This window comes from Syngnathoides biaculeatus, chromosome 4, assembly GCF_019802595.1.
Source record: "Syngnathoides biaculeatus isolate LvHL_M chromosome 4, ASM1980259v1, whole genome shotgun sequence".
Classification (NCBI taxonomy): Eukaryota; Metazoa; Chordata; class Actinopteri; order Syngnathiformes; family Syngnathidae; genus Syngnathoides; species Syngnathoides biaculeatus.
In genome coordinates, this window is record NC_084643.1 from 32946331 (window position 1) to 32961921 (window position 15591).

General features: G+C 41.8%; 1 protein-coding gene and 1 pseudogene across 3 annotated transcripts; both read right to left on the reverse strand.

The window, feature by feature from the left end:
• Positions 1 to 15425, reverse strand: si:dkey-220o5.5 (actin filament-associated protein 1-like 2). 3 transcript variants are annotated; one of them, XM_061816676.1, is made up of 15 exons: positions 15238 to 15425; positions 10776 to 10910; positions 10606 to 10700; positions 9187 to 9307; positions 8877 to 9106; positions 7651 to 7830; positions 6490 to 6570; positions 6078 to 6141; positions 5290 to 5531; positions 5118 to 5218; positions 4601 to 4691; positions 4474 to 4531; positions 3121 to 3290; positions 1550 to 1660; positions 1 to 439 (listed from the first exon to the last, which is right to left on the reverse strand). In XM_061816676.1, the coding sequence occupies exons 1-15, from the start codon at positions 15251 to 15253 to the stop codon at positions 413 to 415; spliced, it is 1722 nt and encodes a 573-aa protein (XP_061672660.1). In that variant the 5' UTR covers positions 15254 to 15425; the 3' UTR covers positions 1 to 412. The 3 variants fall into 3 exon arrangements, with proteins under 3 accessions (XP_061672660.1, XP_061672658.1, XP_061672659.1); XM_061816674.1 differs by having other exon boundaries at positions 6 to 439; positions 4601 to 4694; XM_061816675.1 differs by lacking the exons at positions 1 to 439; positions 1550 to 1660 and adding an exon at positions 1667 to 2591 and having other exon boundaries at positions 4601 to 4694.
• Positions 14075 to 14193, reverse strand: LOC133500069 (5S ribosomal RNA; annotated as a pseudogene).
• Positions 15426 to 15591: the final 166 nt, after the last annotated feature.

The window sequence follows — 15591 nt, forward strand, 5'->3', positions numbered from 1 at the left end:
ATAAAAACAAGTTTATTGATAAAAGGTAATGATTGGTGCTTTTGTTAAGTGGAAGAAGTGCCCGCGCATACACACACACTTACACGCTGTCTCATGCGTGTCAACACATTATGTATCAAACTAGTCTGAAAGTACCTTAGCCCAAAAGTATCAAAATAAGTACACACCATTTGTGTTACTCCGTGTAGCAAACAATAGTTAAAGAGTGTTCGTGTCACAGTCATGTGATCTAAAACAGTGATTCTCAACTGGTGGGTCCCCAAAAGTGTTATCTAAAGATAAGTCAATTTTCAGAGGAGAAAGCCGCATGGTCACGTTACCCGGTTGCGTGTACTCATGGGCACAATGATGTTCTGACGTGGTCATATGGCCACAGGGTCAAATAGTCCTGTCGTCACATGTTCACATGGTGTCAAGCAGCAGCTTTGGTCTCCCATTCCTGTGGAAACAAAAATCAGTCGTCACTACAAGTGAATAGAGTACGCAAATATTGTACTACAGGAAGAGTACTGTTACTTTAGATAGTATGGCTGTAGTAAAAGTAGTCATCCAAAAATGTACTTGTAAGAATAAAGAAGTATTATCCACTGCCAAAACAACAATAGAAAGATCTGCAACTGACTGAAAAGTGTTTTCTTATGTTTGAAGTGTGCGGAAATATGCAAATTTGGGCAGTCACAATTTTAGAGCTGCATGTGTTTTTTTTTGGGGGGGGGGGCTGTTCTTTACAAAAATAATCAATTTTCTTTGGGCCGCGAAGGCTATGTGTGCGGTCATGTGACTGCCTTGTGTCATCTAATTGGTAAATTGGAGTCAAATGAGACTAGTTAAATAATTAGACTGATTAAAATAGGAGTCTAAAAGGAGACACACAGACCCAAGAATGAATTAAAAAAAAAAAAGTACTGAACAGCATCTCAATCACTGTAAATGAGTAAAAGTATCGATCCTTCACATTAATACTCAAGTCGAATGAAAATGTACAGTGCATTTAAAGTACTCTGACAAGTACAGTACATTTTACTTGAGTAACTGTAGCACATTACTACTACCCACGTCTGCTTGTCACCATGGCAACACAGTCAGTTTATGATTATCCATCCATTTTCTCTGCAGTTTATCCTCATGAGGGTCACAGGGAGTGCTGGAGCCTATCCCAGCTGTCAATGGGAAGGAGGCGGGGTACACCCTGAACTGGTTGCCAGCGAATAGCAGGGCACATCGAGACAAACAGCTGCACTCACAATCACAATCACATCTAGGGGCAATTCAGAGTGTCCAACTAATGTTGCATGTTTTTGGGATGTGGAAGGAAACCAGAGTGCCCGGAGGAAACCCACACAGGCACGGGGAGAACATGCAAACTCCACAATGGGAGGGCTGGGATTGACCTCAGAACTGTGAGGCCAACGCTTTACCAGCTGATCCACCGTGCCGCCACCAGTTTATGATTAGTATATGATAGTTAACAAGACAAGCGTGTTATGAATCTGCAGAAGCAGCAGCAGAAGCCGAAGAAGCAGTAGAAAGTTGGCATGTGGGTGCTGACCTTCTTCCTCTGGAAAACCTTCCCGTGTTCGATGAAGAGTGCAGATGGACTTCTTCTCAGCGAGGTCTTCACCGATGCTGTACGACGCAGGAGAGGGTTCAGGAGACTGGCCTGGATGGCCACGGACGGAATAACGGAGGAATTACAGAAGAGGACATCAGAGATTAGAAAGGACCGGGAAAAACCCTTACAGACAACCGCAAACTATAAATAGTAGCTCCTAGATCCCTGCCACCAGAAGCTAATAGGGACCATTAGAAACCAGGAACAAACAGGAAAGCCTTGTTAAAAAAAAAAAAAAAAAAGGCTTTACATGATCATGATGCTTGGGGCAGATAATTGATTAGTTTAAAAAAAAAAAAAAAAACGATAACCGATCCAATCACAAGATTGATAAACGTGTTTGTTTATTTAAATTATTTGTTCGTTTACTGTATACTGAGTATATTGACAAGTATTCTCAGGTCATACATTCCAATCAGTCAGGAGGAAGCAACATTACAACATGACAGGAAAAATGGGTGCAGTTTTAAATTAATGTATTGTGAATAAATTACTTCACACACACACACACACACACACACATACCAAAACTTAAGAAAATTATTTGACAGAACACCGGGATGTTTACGTACAATTGTTAGTGCTATCACTTGGTTTCTAGGCTACGTAACCTTTTGTTGCTTGCTTGCAAGTTGTATCGTATTAAAAGTATGTGAACATACCTCAAGCAATCCTTGAAATAAAGTCCTCTCCCAAGCACTGGTGACCACAACCACCACATATTAACCCCATTTTCAATGAACATGGCGCAAATTCAATCCATTGTTGTTGTCGTCACTATGGTAACGAGTATATCTGGTCATGTTTGAGTTGCCAAGAAAAACCCCAGCGATTGTGAGAGTCAGGATCCGGTGGTATGACATATGACATGGTCTGACAGTGCGGATTGTGAAAGACCAAATTTGTCTTGTAGTCTGATCCAGGCATTACATTTTGTCCGTCTCAGACATCTTGCATATCCCACACAGCTGACGTTTTTCTAAAAAAAAAATCACTTTATTGGCGGTAGGTTGTTATAGTACTGCGTCAAGACACACGACAAGTCTAAAAATAAACTAGGTTTTGGATTCAAATATTCTGTAAACGATAGCAATCTGGAGTAAATGTCTTTCTGGAGTTGATCAATGACGCCATTGATCAGATTAGGGAATGACGACTATGCCAATCAGACAATCAGCAAAAAAATGCTAATAATCGTGTGACATTGATCAAGGTGATCATATCAATGTAAAGACTAGAGAAAAAAATAAGAGACCAACAGGGACTGGCTGCCACTAGCAAGCACCAGGAAAGAGAAGCAGACCAGCAAAAACATAGAAAGGCCAGGCATATAGACCACAAGAAACCAGGAAGGACCAGGAAACCCTGGTAGAGAACAATAGACAGAGTAGAGTGACTAGCAGAGACCAGAGGAAACCAGGAAGGATCAAGAATGGTCATCAGAAACAAGTATTGCAGAAACTTAGACTACATACTAAAACTAACAGGCCGGTGTGCTTAACAATCACCTGCGCCCGCTCGCTGCACACGGCGAGTGACTGTCTGAATGATGAGCGTTTGTTCTGATTGGTCGCCAAAACCAGGTTTGCCTCAGAACCTGCCCTCATGGCGACACCTTTCCTGCCAGTCAGATCCAACTTCTGAAAGCCACGTGGCGCCACTTCAGAACACTTTATGTCTGGAACACACACACACACACGCACACACACACACACACACACACACACACACACACACACACACACACGCTTACTTAAGCCCAGTAAGCCAGTTGCTGGGGCTTAGCATGCTAACTCATGTTGCGTTAACGCAAACCCCTTTGAAGTCAAACATGCAAGAATTTTACTACACATTAGCTCTGCTAGCACCTGTTGTAAGCGAGTGGTTTAGGCTGAAAATGCCAACTCATTTTCTAAAGCAAGTGAGTTAGCATTCTTAGCATACAGCTAATGCTAACCTCTGAGAACCCAAGCATCCAACAATTTTCGACACTGATAGCAACTGATACCAAGTTAGTAGCTAATACTTAGCATGCTAATCCTAGTGTATGTGAAGTCCAAGAATTTGAGACTCATTGTTCTGCTAGCAGCCAACTCCAATCAACTGGTTGATGCTAAAATAGTAATTGATGCTAAGCTAGACACGCGCTAACTCACTGACGCTGCTGAAGGTGTTCTCAGTGAGGGTCACAAACACATACTCATTTGTGCTAATGGGCTATGTAAGTTTATGTTAGCAATGATAAATTAGAGGGTTATGCTAAACGTGTTATCGCTCAGGAGTGTGCAATTGTTGCGTTAATGATGCAGCTAATGCTGTGAACTCGGATAAATGAGACTTCAGAGTAGCTCTGCTACCAAATAATGCTACACTAGTGGCTCATACTAAGCGGACTTCTGCTCCTAGCTGTGTGCTAGCTCACTGTGGCGGCTGTCAGTGTAAATCACACACACATTTGTGTGAATAAGCCAAGTAGGTAAGCTGCTGCGGCTAAGTGTGGTGAATTACTTTATGGTAATGATGGAGCTAATGCTTACCTCTGTGATGTAAACATTTCAAGAATTTGCAATTGGTAATTGATGCTAAGGAAATGTCTTATGGGTCGGGTTCCAATGACCTCACCACTACCCTTAGACCAATCGGATAAATTAACGATAGAAAAAAAAAAACTTCACGCTTCACCTATCACCTGTGTTGTTTGACCTCCATGACACACAAGATGACGTAGTCAGAAACATATCCATTCCAAGTGAGCAAATGTTAACCTACTCAAGTGACTTGTACAAATGTGATACAAATCTCCTATTAGCTGCTTGTGCTAAGATATTGCCTGATGCTAATCTAGCAGCATGCTAACTCACTGTGGCTGCTGAAGGCAGTGTTAGTGTAGATCATAGCAGCATCCTGAGATTTGTGAAGCTGTCAAACGACACAAGAGAAAGACGTCAATCGACAAGGCGACACGTTGACGAGCAAGACGGTTCATACCATGTGCTCTAGCATGGGGGTGTTGGAGTAGATCGGTTGTGGCTGTGGGCTGGCGTGGATGGGCTGGTCCATGTACGTGTTCAGGCTGTGTCTGCTGAAGATGCAAACACAAAAAAAAGTGTTTTCCTTGTTCTTGTTTTTGGGTCATGCGTCAGTCACCATGGCAATGCTCACTGGTGTGAAGGTATGTGTGAGATGCTTTGTTGTCTTGATAGACTGCAATAATAGTTTGAATGAGGGTAACTGTATGAGGGTAAACCTTTTTTCAATAATCCCTAAATAAAACAAAAATGATATTGACTGAGGGTGGTACAGTCGGCAACTGGCTAGGACATCTGCCTCACAGTTCTGAAGACCGGGTTCAAATTTGGCCTTACCTGTGTGGGTTGATTTTCAATTATGCAAGGGCTCTAAGACTTAAGTTAACGTGAATTGAAACAAAATAAAAACACATCATTGATTGGGTACTAAAATTGGATTGCTGATAATATCACCAAGGCAATGCTGCCCGACGTACCTCACGTGTGTGTGCTGCTGCGTGGTCTTGTCATCGTGGTAACCGGCCGCCGCGTCCTTCAGGAGGCGCGTCCATTGCTGCTTCTCGTCTGCCGAGCTCACCTACGAGCACGTCACGCACGTGTCACCTACTTCCCGTGTCCCTCACTTCCCGTTCGCCGGTAGCCGCTCACCTCCAGGACGGCCAGCCGCTCGCCGAGTACGCTCAGGGCGATCCTGTGCGGGTGCTCGCCGTCGGCCGCCGCTTTCACCTCGCAGTCTCGGAGCTGCATCGTGTACTGAGGAGACCGAGCCCGTGTCCGTCGGGTCTCGTCCTCGTCCTCATCCTCATCCTTTGCAAACATGTTGAGAACTCCCGACTCTACCTGACAAAGGAGACTCTGCCACTGACAGTTCATCAGCACGCTTACCACGCCTGACAAACAAGTCATGCAAATACAGTAAAATAAAATGAAAAAATCAAATTGAGCAACATGAAATCAAACAGAATCAAACCCATTTAAATATTTGTAATGATGAAAAATAATCTTTCCTTTTGGTGTTTTTAAAATTAAGCAAATTAATAATATTGTGAAAATAAAAATCTTTAAAAAATCCCAACACTATTACACAAAAACATAAAAGTTTTCAATACATTATTAGTAAATGAAAAAAAAATAAATTAAATTAAATAATTAAATATGTTGAAATTATATAGAAAAAATCCCTGGTGATTTAAAAAAAAAGTTAAATAAACAAACAAACATTATTACATGCAACTTAATTTCTGATCTTATTCGTTCTACTTTTGTTGTATGTATGGATGACTTGGGCTGCTCCCAAGCTAAAAATGAACAAAACTTTAAACTTTTTAAATTTAAAGAAAATAAAAAATGAAAAAGATACTTTGAATATAAAGAAATTGAACTTGAAAACAAAAAATAAAATGACAATAAAATAAAAAAGTAAAATAAAGTAGTACCTTTGTTCTTGTGTTGTTGCTGTAATGGTTCTTGCTGGTTGGTGTGTGTCAGGACCACACTAGACTGAAGAGACAAGGCAGAAAGTATGTGTGTATATATATATATATATATATATATATAAAGAAAAACAACATAACCTCATTATTAAATTGATCGTATGAAGGGCTACATGACCTGTTTGCAGTTTTGTTTGTTTTAAAATTTTCATACTATATATTTAAAAACAATCATTAACGGAAGGAAGTCAGATTCAAAATTCAAAGCACAAATAATAATAATTTGTGACCTGTGGTATTTTTAGACTATGCCTCGCGGGTGCCTTAAGTGGTCTTGGCGGGAAACTATACGCTAGTGGATACTGCGTTGATGAAATAATATAGAGTTTGTGTATGTATGCTTTGTGCATCTCACCCTGTGGGACCACAGCGGAGGTTCTATGCTGCTCTCACATGTGTTCTGATCTTCATCACCAGCACTCAGCTCCTCGATCACCTATGACACACACACACACAAACACGTATGTATGCATGCACACATACAAGAAAGTGAAGTGGAAATAAAGCATATTGAGGGGATAGGGAACAGACCCTATCCATCAATACTGGAATTCACATGTAATTGACTACCCCCTCCTAAAAATATTCATAATTGCCTATAGGATGCCACAAGATGGTGGGAAAGCACTATTTTTATGTTAGACATATCCTGCTGAAATGAAGCTTCTTCCCTCCATCCAAACGTCAACAACCGTCCTTGGCACAAGATGGCGTCAAATCAATACATTATTTTTGACAGAAATTTTGCGTGAGCGAAAAAAAACAGCAAAATCAGTTTTTCCGCGATTTATAATTCATAGTAAAAATACAGTTTTACTTGTTATTTCTGCAAATAAGTACATTTCAGTCTGTCCTATTTTTCTTACTTTTTACAAGTGCAGCTGTACAGTGAATCGCCTCCCCACAAATTCTAATTTTAGCATTCACAATATTCATCCATCCATCCATTTTCTTACCTGCTTATCCTCACAAGGGTCGCAGGAGCGCTGGAGCCTATCCCAGCTGTCAACACGCAGGAGGCGGGGTACACCCTCAACTATTTTCCAGCTAATTGCAGGGCACGCACAATATTCAGACATTTGCAATTTTTTATTTTTTTGTGGTGTGGTGGTCCTAGCCTTTGTTATTTGCTTCCAAACTCACCGATTTGCAGTTTTTGTTCTGACTCCACAGCAGTAAAAGTAGTGGTTCGCCCCCATCTTGTAGCATCTTGGGCCAAGAAACTACTGTACGCTGAAGTGAATTGAGGAGCTCCACTGAGACAAACGTTATGCTTTGCCACCACCGTGTGGCATATACAGCCACTTAAAATATATAATGGATGTTCACTATACAGTGGTAACTTGATTTACGATTTCTCCAAAGTTTGTAAAGAATGAAACATGAAAATGAAAATGTAAAGAATGAAACAGTTTATGCATCATCACGAGGTCATTTCTACTAGTCCTGGTGTGTGACTTGGCCACTTGGGAGGATGATGCAGTCAAACAGACACAAAGGAGACGAAAAAACTCACCCTGCGCCACTCGTCAGCCTGCTGGAAGCTGCTGTACCCGAGCACCAGGGTGTTGGCCCCAAGCAGCATGAGCTTGAGTTGGTGCGGAATCTTCTGGTTGCTCTTTAACTTGTAAACCAGCTGGCAGCCGCGCAGGCTCAGCTGCAGGTGAGGAAGGAGGTCCCGTGCACATTTGTAGCACTGAAATATACAACAAAGAAACACAATTACACGAGCACCGACATGAGGTGAGAGGTGATTGACCTACTGCCCAACCCCAGCACTGGGTATTGCTTAGTGGTTTCTCATCCAAGTCCTAGCCAGAACTGACCCTGCTTAGCTTCTGAGCTCAGAGGAGCTTGGGCATTCTCTGGGAAGTTCCAAGAGGAACAGCGAATGTTAGGGTTACTTTATTTATTCATTGATTTCCTGGACTGCCTATCTTGACGAGGGTCGGAGCCGTGCTTGATCTTATGCCAGCACACTCCGGGCGAGAGCCGGGGTACACCCTGAACTGATCACCAGCCAATTGCAGCGCACATATAAACAAGCAAACCATTCACACCTACAAGCAATTTAGAGTCTTCTGGAAACTGGAGTACCCGGAGAAAACTCATGCAGGCACGGCACATGCAAACTCCATACAGGCGAGGCCGGGATTTAAACCCAGGTCCTCAGGACTGTCACCACAATCCCGCCAAGGTTACTTTAATAAAAAAAAAAAAAAAAAAAAAGTAATTATTTGATCAAATACTTATGAATATTTGCCCAACTGTGATAACAATAATTGATAATGAACAAAATAAATAATATCAGAATGGGTTAAAATTCTTAAAACAAAAAAAAATCCTCTGTTATTGAAATGTGTGTCATTTCTAACTAATAATAATAATGTTTAAGCGTAAATTGAAATTGTATGAATTTCAAACAATCTATTACATTAAAAAAACATTAAAAGGGGGAGATTTTTTTTTCAAATACATTGAAGTAAATATTTTTTGTTATTAATTATTATTTTTTCCATCCCATGATAAAAATATAAATATATCAGGTTATTTACATTTTGCAAAAACAAATAACCTTACATAATAAAATAAATTAAATAAAATATTACTCAAAGTGAACATTAAAGTGGAAATCCAATAAATATACTGCATACATTTTATAAAATATACCCTTCCGTCTATCTTCTTCGACTTAGTCAGGGCCAGAACATAAAAAATAAAAGGAAAATAAAACACACGCACTAGCAGAAAGTGGTTCCTAACGATGAAGAGCTGCTTGGTCCATTGCCCCAACCACTTCCTCCTCCACAGGTAGCCGCACAGGCGGGACTCGGAAGGGGGCCTGAGACAAGGCTGAGAGGAACTCCACTGGATGTAGTGAGCCTTGTCCTTCACGTGCTCTTCGTCATCATCGTCATCCTCAGCATCCTCGCCGTATGACTCATAGTAGCTGTTCTCTGACTCAGTTCGCTCTGCGGGGTTGCCATGATCTCATTAGAAGTGTGTGGGTCAGTTTGCGTGTGTTTGTGTGTGTCTATGTATGAGCACATACCCAGGTGAGAGGTGCTGTCACCTTTGTAGGGCTTTGCTTCCTCATAGGCATCTTCATCCTCATCATCATCACCAACAGGTTCTTGAGCGCCGGCTGGTGGGCAGCACGGCACCGCGGGGACCTTGAAGGCAGATAAAAGGAGTGATCATTTGGGTCAAGATTACTGAATAATAAATGAATAAGTTACACGTCAGCTGTCACAATGAAGAGTGCACGTTCAGTATGTATGTGTGCGTGCTTGTGTCTGCCTATGTTTCTGCATTTGTGTATGCGTTAACGTGTGTACGCGTGTGTCTCCGTGGAAGTGTCCATCACGTAGACCAGACGCTAATCAGCCGCCATCAGTGACCACTTCCTGCCTCGGCAGAGCTTTCTGGCCAATAGGAAGACAGATAGACAAGAGATGGCCTCATATGTAAACATCCTGTCTCACATACACACAAACACACACCGTCTCCTCCCAAACCTCAGGAGGACTCTGTCATTAACAGACCACATCACAAAGCAGTTGTTCTCTGGGACAGAAAAGCAGGTTCTGGTTCTGGTCCAGTTTTTCTCTTTGATGTCAGTCTTCTGACAAGAACTTAGTGGGTCCAGCAAAACCTCAAACATGAACGCTGCGCTGGATTCCTCTCCGCACAATCATCTTTTGTTTACATTTCTCGACTTTGGTTGACTCCGTTGGCTCTCACGATGGAGCAACTAGCGGTTAGGAGCTCACAGGTGAACACAGTTCCACATTTAGAAATCACTATAGTTACCAGTTAGCAACTAGACACAAACGTGACTTCATGAGGATGGTGGTGTCTCATGACAGTGTAGCTAGCGGTATAAACGCAGTTGACAAATAACAAGTGAAAAGCATTGAGGTCCAGTCATTGTTCACATTCCTTGACTTTGACTGACTTGCTTTTCTCTCATGATGTTGAACGTAGCAGCTAACGTTTGGCAAAGTAGTTGCACATTTAGCTGCTAATTAGCAACTGGAATCAAGGCCAGCTTCGTGAGGATGATAATGTCTCATGATGTGCCCTAATTATGTTACAGCTAGTGGTTAGCAGTTAATAGGTGACCAGTGGAGCATTGACCAGCATTTGAGCAACTGGACACAAACATGACATTTATAAGAGTGACGATGTTTGGAAACTGCAGCTAGTGGGTAGTAGCTAACATGTGGCAATAGGAGATCCTTTAACTGGTTAATAGTTAGCTGGCAGAAACTAATAGGAGACCATTGTGTACTATGTAGCAGCTAAATAGTTAATAGTTAGCATCTCGCTGCAACAGGTGACCAAAGTGGAGGATTTAGCAGCTAAATAGCTAATGACTAAACATAACTTTCATGAGGCTGAATGCTAACAGGCTAAAAACTCATTGAGATGTGCCTCTGCTGCCCCCCAAACGTCAGAGTGGACTCACCCCATCTCGTGTACAGACTTTGGAGTCTCCTGCTGCTTGGTTGATAGGCGACGATGATGAAGGACAGTTCATGAGGACATACTCTGTGTCTTCCACTAAAAACATTCAAAACACGTGGCAATGATATGTTGAGTGATGTGTTCAGGACCAGGAGCCAGCTAGGAGCTAACCTGGAGCTTCTTGTGTCTGGAGGGAGGATACCAGCTCTGAGATGGACTTCTTCTGGGCCTGAGCAATGTAGCTCAGGTTCTCCGAGTCCAGAACCGACAGGAAGGACTGAAGATCCCACATTAGTTTGGACAACACTGCACAAGACCAACGCGTCATCACCATCAGAATCACAGAGCATGTCAACAAAAGAATCTTCAATGTTTATGCTTCAGTTCACAGTACATTTCATGCTATCTGTAGAACAATTCAAAATGTTTATAAACGACAGGTGCCTTGATACTTCCATGTGCCAGAAAAGTGATTGACTACCACTGACCTGAACTGAAAAAAATGACAAAAACTTGTGTTTGGGGTTATGCTAGCACAAGTTACCCATGATGTTCAGTTTTCCTTTTTTTTTCCTTCTTTTTAATCCCTCTCCACCATCTCCCAAAAAATGCAGCAGAATCTGTGGGTGAGGATGGTAAATCAAGTGGATGTCCTAAATGTGTGTCCAGATAAGCATGCGAGACTGACAGGAGGTGCAGAAGTCACTTCTAAAGCCACAGGGTCAGAGCCATTCTTCCATCAATAGGTTTATGGATGTCTTTGAGTAATTTGGCAAAACATAATGGCTAGCTTGCTAGCTAATGTCAACTCTATTAAATTCTAAAGAGCTTGTCTGTACCAATGCTTCAAGCAACAGACATGTCAATTAGTAGGCCAGTCCCACAGTGATCATGTCAAAAGTCCCCCTTCCATCAATTTTGTTTAGTTTTCATCTTCTTTGATGTCATTTTATTGAGTTTACAAGATAATTTGGGTTGAAAATGGTCAGAACAGCCTTTTTCCAAGCTGTTGAAGTTGGTTGAAATGGTCTGATTTCTTATTAATATGAAACATGTAAATAAGCTTTGCCCTGATTAGGCTGCTCTACCCTACCCCAATGACTAAACCATGTCAAACTAATTTTCACCTATATTATGCAAAAAAACACCAGAAACAATTATTTTCATGGGAGGAGCCCTTGAGGTGTGTGTGAATTTCTGCAATGTCTCTTTTTGAATAAACTCATTTGTTGAAATGTAAATTACATCTGGCGTTCCATCTCCCTTTCAAGCAATATAGCTCACATATCTTCTTTTCAACTGACATGTCACTCACTGAAACTACCGCATAAGCAATGAAGGCTAAAAATATTAGTCAACCCATTAATTCATCCATCCATCCATTATCCGAGCCGTTTATTCTCACAATGGTCACGGGAAAGCTGGAGCCTATCCCAGCTATCCTTTTTTGTCAATTACTCTGTATTGGTCAAATGACGTGGAGAGGTTTATTCACCAGTGGTGCCATCGGAGATTGTTAAGGCTTTTCCTACCTATAATTAATTATTATGTCATAGTGAAAAATTCAAGAGTAAAGCCATGAATTTAATAAATTGAGGTTTTTTTTTCAAGTCAATGTTCTGTATGAAAGGCACAAATACAAAGAAAATGAGAAACTAGCAAGGACCAGAAGATGTAGAGACCAGTTAAGAGGAGCATAAACCTGTGAAGAAGAAGTTAGCAAAGAACGGCCCAGTAGAGACGGCCAGAAAACAGCGCACCTCAGCAGAGAGCTAGCAAACACCTACAATGACCAGAAAAAAAGAGGACCAGGAATGATCAGCAGAGACAAGTAGACACTACCGGAACCCAGTAGAGACACACAGAAACCAATTAAAGTCCAGCGGAGACCACTATACACCAGAAATGACCAGTACAGACTGACAGGGACCAGGAAAGACCAGTCGAGACCAGTGGGGAGACAAGTAGAAAACAGTAGTCAATAGTAGAGTCCAGCTGCAACCAGCAGAACAGCAAGGACAAGAACACAAACCATAAGGAACAAGGAAAGCTAAGAAGTGACCAGTGAGGACCAGGAAAAAAAACAAAAAACTGAACTACAATTATATTCCGTCCATCCATTTTGCAAGCCGCTTATCCTCACAAGAGTTTCAGGAGAGCAGCCTATGGCAGCCAACTTTGGGCAAAAGGCAGACTACACTCTGAACTGGTCACCAGGAAGTCACAGGGTACATAGACACCATCACTGAGTGGGAACTGAATTCACGGTGCCCACATCAAAGTCAACCAAGTGGACCACTATCCCATCAGTGACCCTACCATTATACTGAATTATGTGAATAAAAAATGAATACAACACCAATAAATAGAGCTCACTTTATTAGCAACTGACAAGCTAAGCGCACCAGACAGGAGGCCATTGTTGTGTGGGTCTCTTCCCACATAGACACATACACACACACAGCATTTACAGTGCTCCAAGTGGGAGACGATGCTAATTTTGCAAATCGGTATTCTGCTACCGCTTTCAGCAGCGAGATGCCCACACACACGTACACACACCCCATCAGTGCAATGACGACACACGATTTAGCTCATACACAAACACACTTATCTGGAAATCAACATCACTTCCTGTTTGCGGCTTTGATGCAACGGCACACAAACTACAAAATCATGTCAGAGTGGCACAACAACTCAACTGGACACACTGTGTCTGTGTCTGGGTGTGCGCATGTGCGTCGGCAAGATTTAAGATGGTTAACCATAAAACCCAAGGCCTGAAATTACCACAAAGATGAGAATTCCTCTACAACTCACTGCCGTGTGTACGTGTGTGTGTTTGGTTGTGTGTGTGATTTAGAGGGTGTGGAGCAGCTTTCTCTTTCATTCCCCGTTTGTTAAATATAGCCAAAAAGAAAAATAGGAGACGAGAAAGAGTATGTTGGTCTCTGTCGGCTTCCAATCAGCATCAAGCTTCGGCCACGAGGACACAGTCCACAATGTTTTGATGATGTTTTCGAATATGCATCAAGTGACAAGTGCCTTATCTTCATCTCATCTTGGCGAGCCTACATTTAGACTTGAAAGAACCTCATGAAACTTCACCCTGACCTTGAATTCCAGGGAACCCTCTGGAGTCATTCAAAAAGACCACTAAATGGTGGTCTAAGAAGGGCCGAGAATTCTTGCAAGAAATTGGCAAAGATCATTTTGACAGTGCCTTCAAAAAGTCTTGAAAGCATCCTTGAAATAGAACCGTGAACATGACACTAAGCACAGCAGAACCTTCTTGAGACTCGTGATGAAACTCCTAAGGAAATCCTTAGAAGCCTTTCAATTTTTTCCCATTTTTCTTTCGGCTTGTCCCGTTAGGGGTCGCCACAGCGTGTCTTCTTCGATGAACACACATTTGTTTTATGCCGGGTGCACTTCCTGATGCCACCCCTCTGCATTTAGCTGGGGAGAGAAGCTTACAGCACCTGGTATTCCCAGGCGGTCTCCCATCCAAGTACTAACCAGGGCCAAACCCCCTTAGCTTCTGAGATCTGACGAGATCAGGCGTTCTTAGGATAGCATGGCTGTTACCTTAGAAGCCTTTCGATATGTTCCTTAAATAAACTGCAGGTAAAGAGACCAGCGGAATCCTTCTCTACACTTCGCTGTGCCACCTTTACAAGACAACCGAAACCGCTTTCAAAATATCAGGTCCACAGAATTCACTGAGCCTTTCAGATTCATAGAAACAAAGTATGCATTCCACTAAAAAACCAAAACTAAATCACACAAGAAATGATAAGGGGGAAGATAGCCCCCAATACCCAAGAAGTATTTTTACACGTACATAGGATTACCAAGCTCACCAACAGAGCTATATTTCTTGGGTATGAATTAAGGTGGAGGGCTATTTGCTTATCTACTCTTTCGAAGTTTCAACTACATGCATCATGTACCACATGCAATATTTTTTGTTAGAAACATGTTAGAAAATAGGGAAAAATGTCTGCTTTTACGAAGGACGACAGAAATCCGAGAATATTTACTATTGGGAGGCTAAAATCAGAGCATGCGGACAGTTTTAAATTAAACAAGGGCTCTAAACAATCTTTTATCAAAAATATTTGTTGATTAATCTGATGATTAGTTCTTGAATAATTGTAACAGCTACTACCAATCTGTTAGTGTTGTGTTTGAATTTACTGCTTTGGATAATGCAAACACAAAATAATAATGAGAATTGCAAGAATAATTTTTCTCCTTATTATTATTATTATTATTATGTATTACGGCACGGTACACAACTGATTAGAGCGTCTGCCTCACAATTCTGAGGACCCGGGTTCAAATTCAGCCTAGAGTTTGCATGTTTTTCCCGTGTCTGTGTGGGTTTTCCCCAGGCACTCTGTTTTCCTCCCACATCCCAAAAACATGCATCCTCGGTGTGATTGTGAGTTGTTGGTCTTGATGTGCCCTGCGATTGGCTGGCGACCAGTTCAGGGTGTAACCCACCTTTCACCCAAAGTTAGCTGAGATCGGCTACTGCACGCCCGCGACCCTAGTGAGGATGAGCAGTACCGAAAATGGATGGCTGGATAACAATATATGTGTTCCCATACGACGTGAGCATGCTTACCTTTCTGTTTCTCCATGTTGTCTCTTTCAACAGATGATACTCATCAGTTTCATGACTGAAAATTATTTTGAAAAATTCGATACAAAGAACAACACAACATAGCACAAAGCAACAACACGAGAGAAAGACAAAACTTGTATTGTGTCTCCTCAGTGATGTATTTTCTTTGCTTCTGCTGAGCCTGAAGTTGGATGAGGGGCGGAGTCTGATCCGTGACGTCAAAGCAAGGCGGCTCAAATGTCTCAAACACACCCCCTCACAAACATAACATACACGTTGGAAACCACTCCAAGATATTTAGCAAACGTCAAATATTGACATTTAAATCAATCAATCAATCAATCCACCAACTAC

Excerpts from the sequence above, each read along its gene's own strand:
- si:dkey-220o5.5 (XM_061816674.1), bottom strand. Across the intron at positions 5,219-5,289 it reads AGCGGCTGGCCGTCCTGGAG|GTGAGCTCGGCAGACGAGAA; the intron begins GTGAGCGGCTAC and ends ACGTGCTCGTAG. Across the intron at positions 4,695-5,117 it reads CAGCAGCACACACACGTGAG|CAGACACAGCCTGAACACGT; the intron begins GTACGTCGGGCA and ends TTGCATCTTCAG.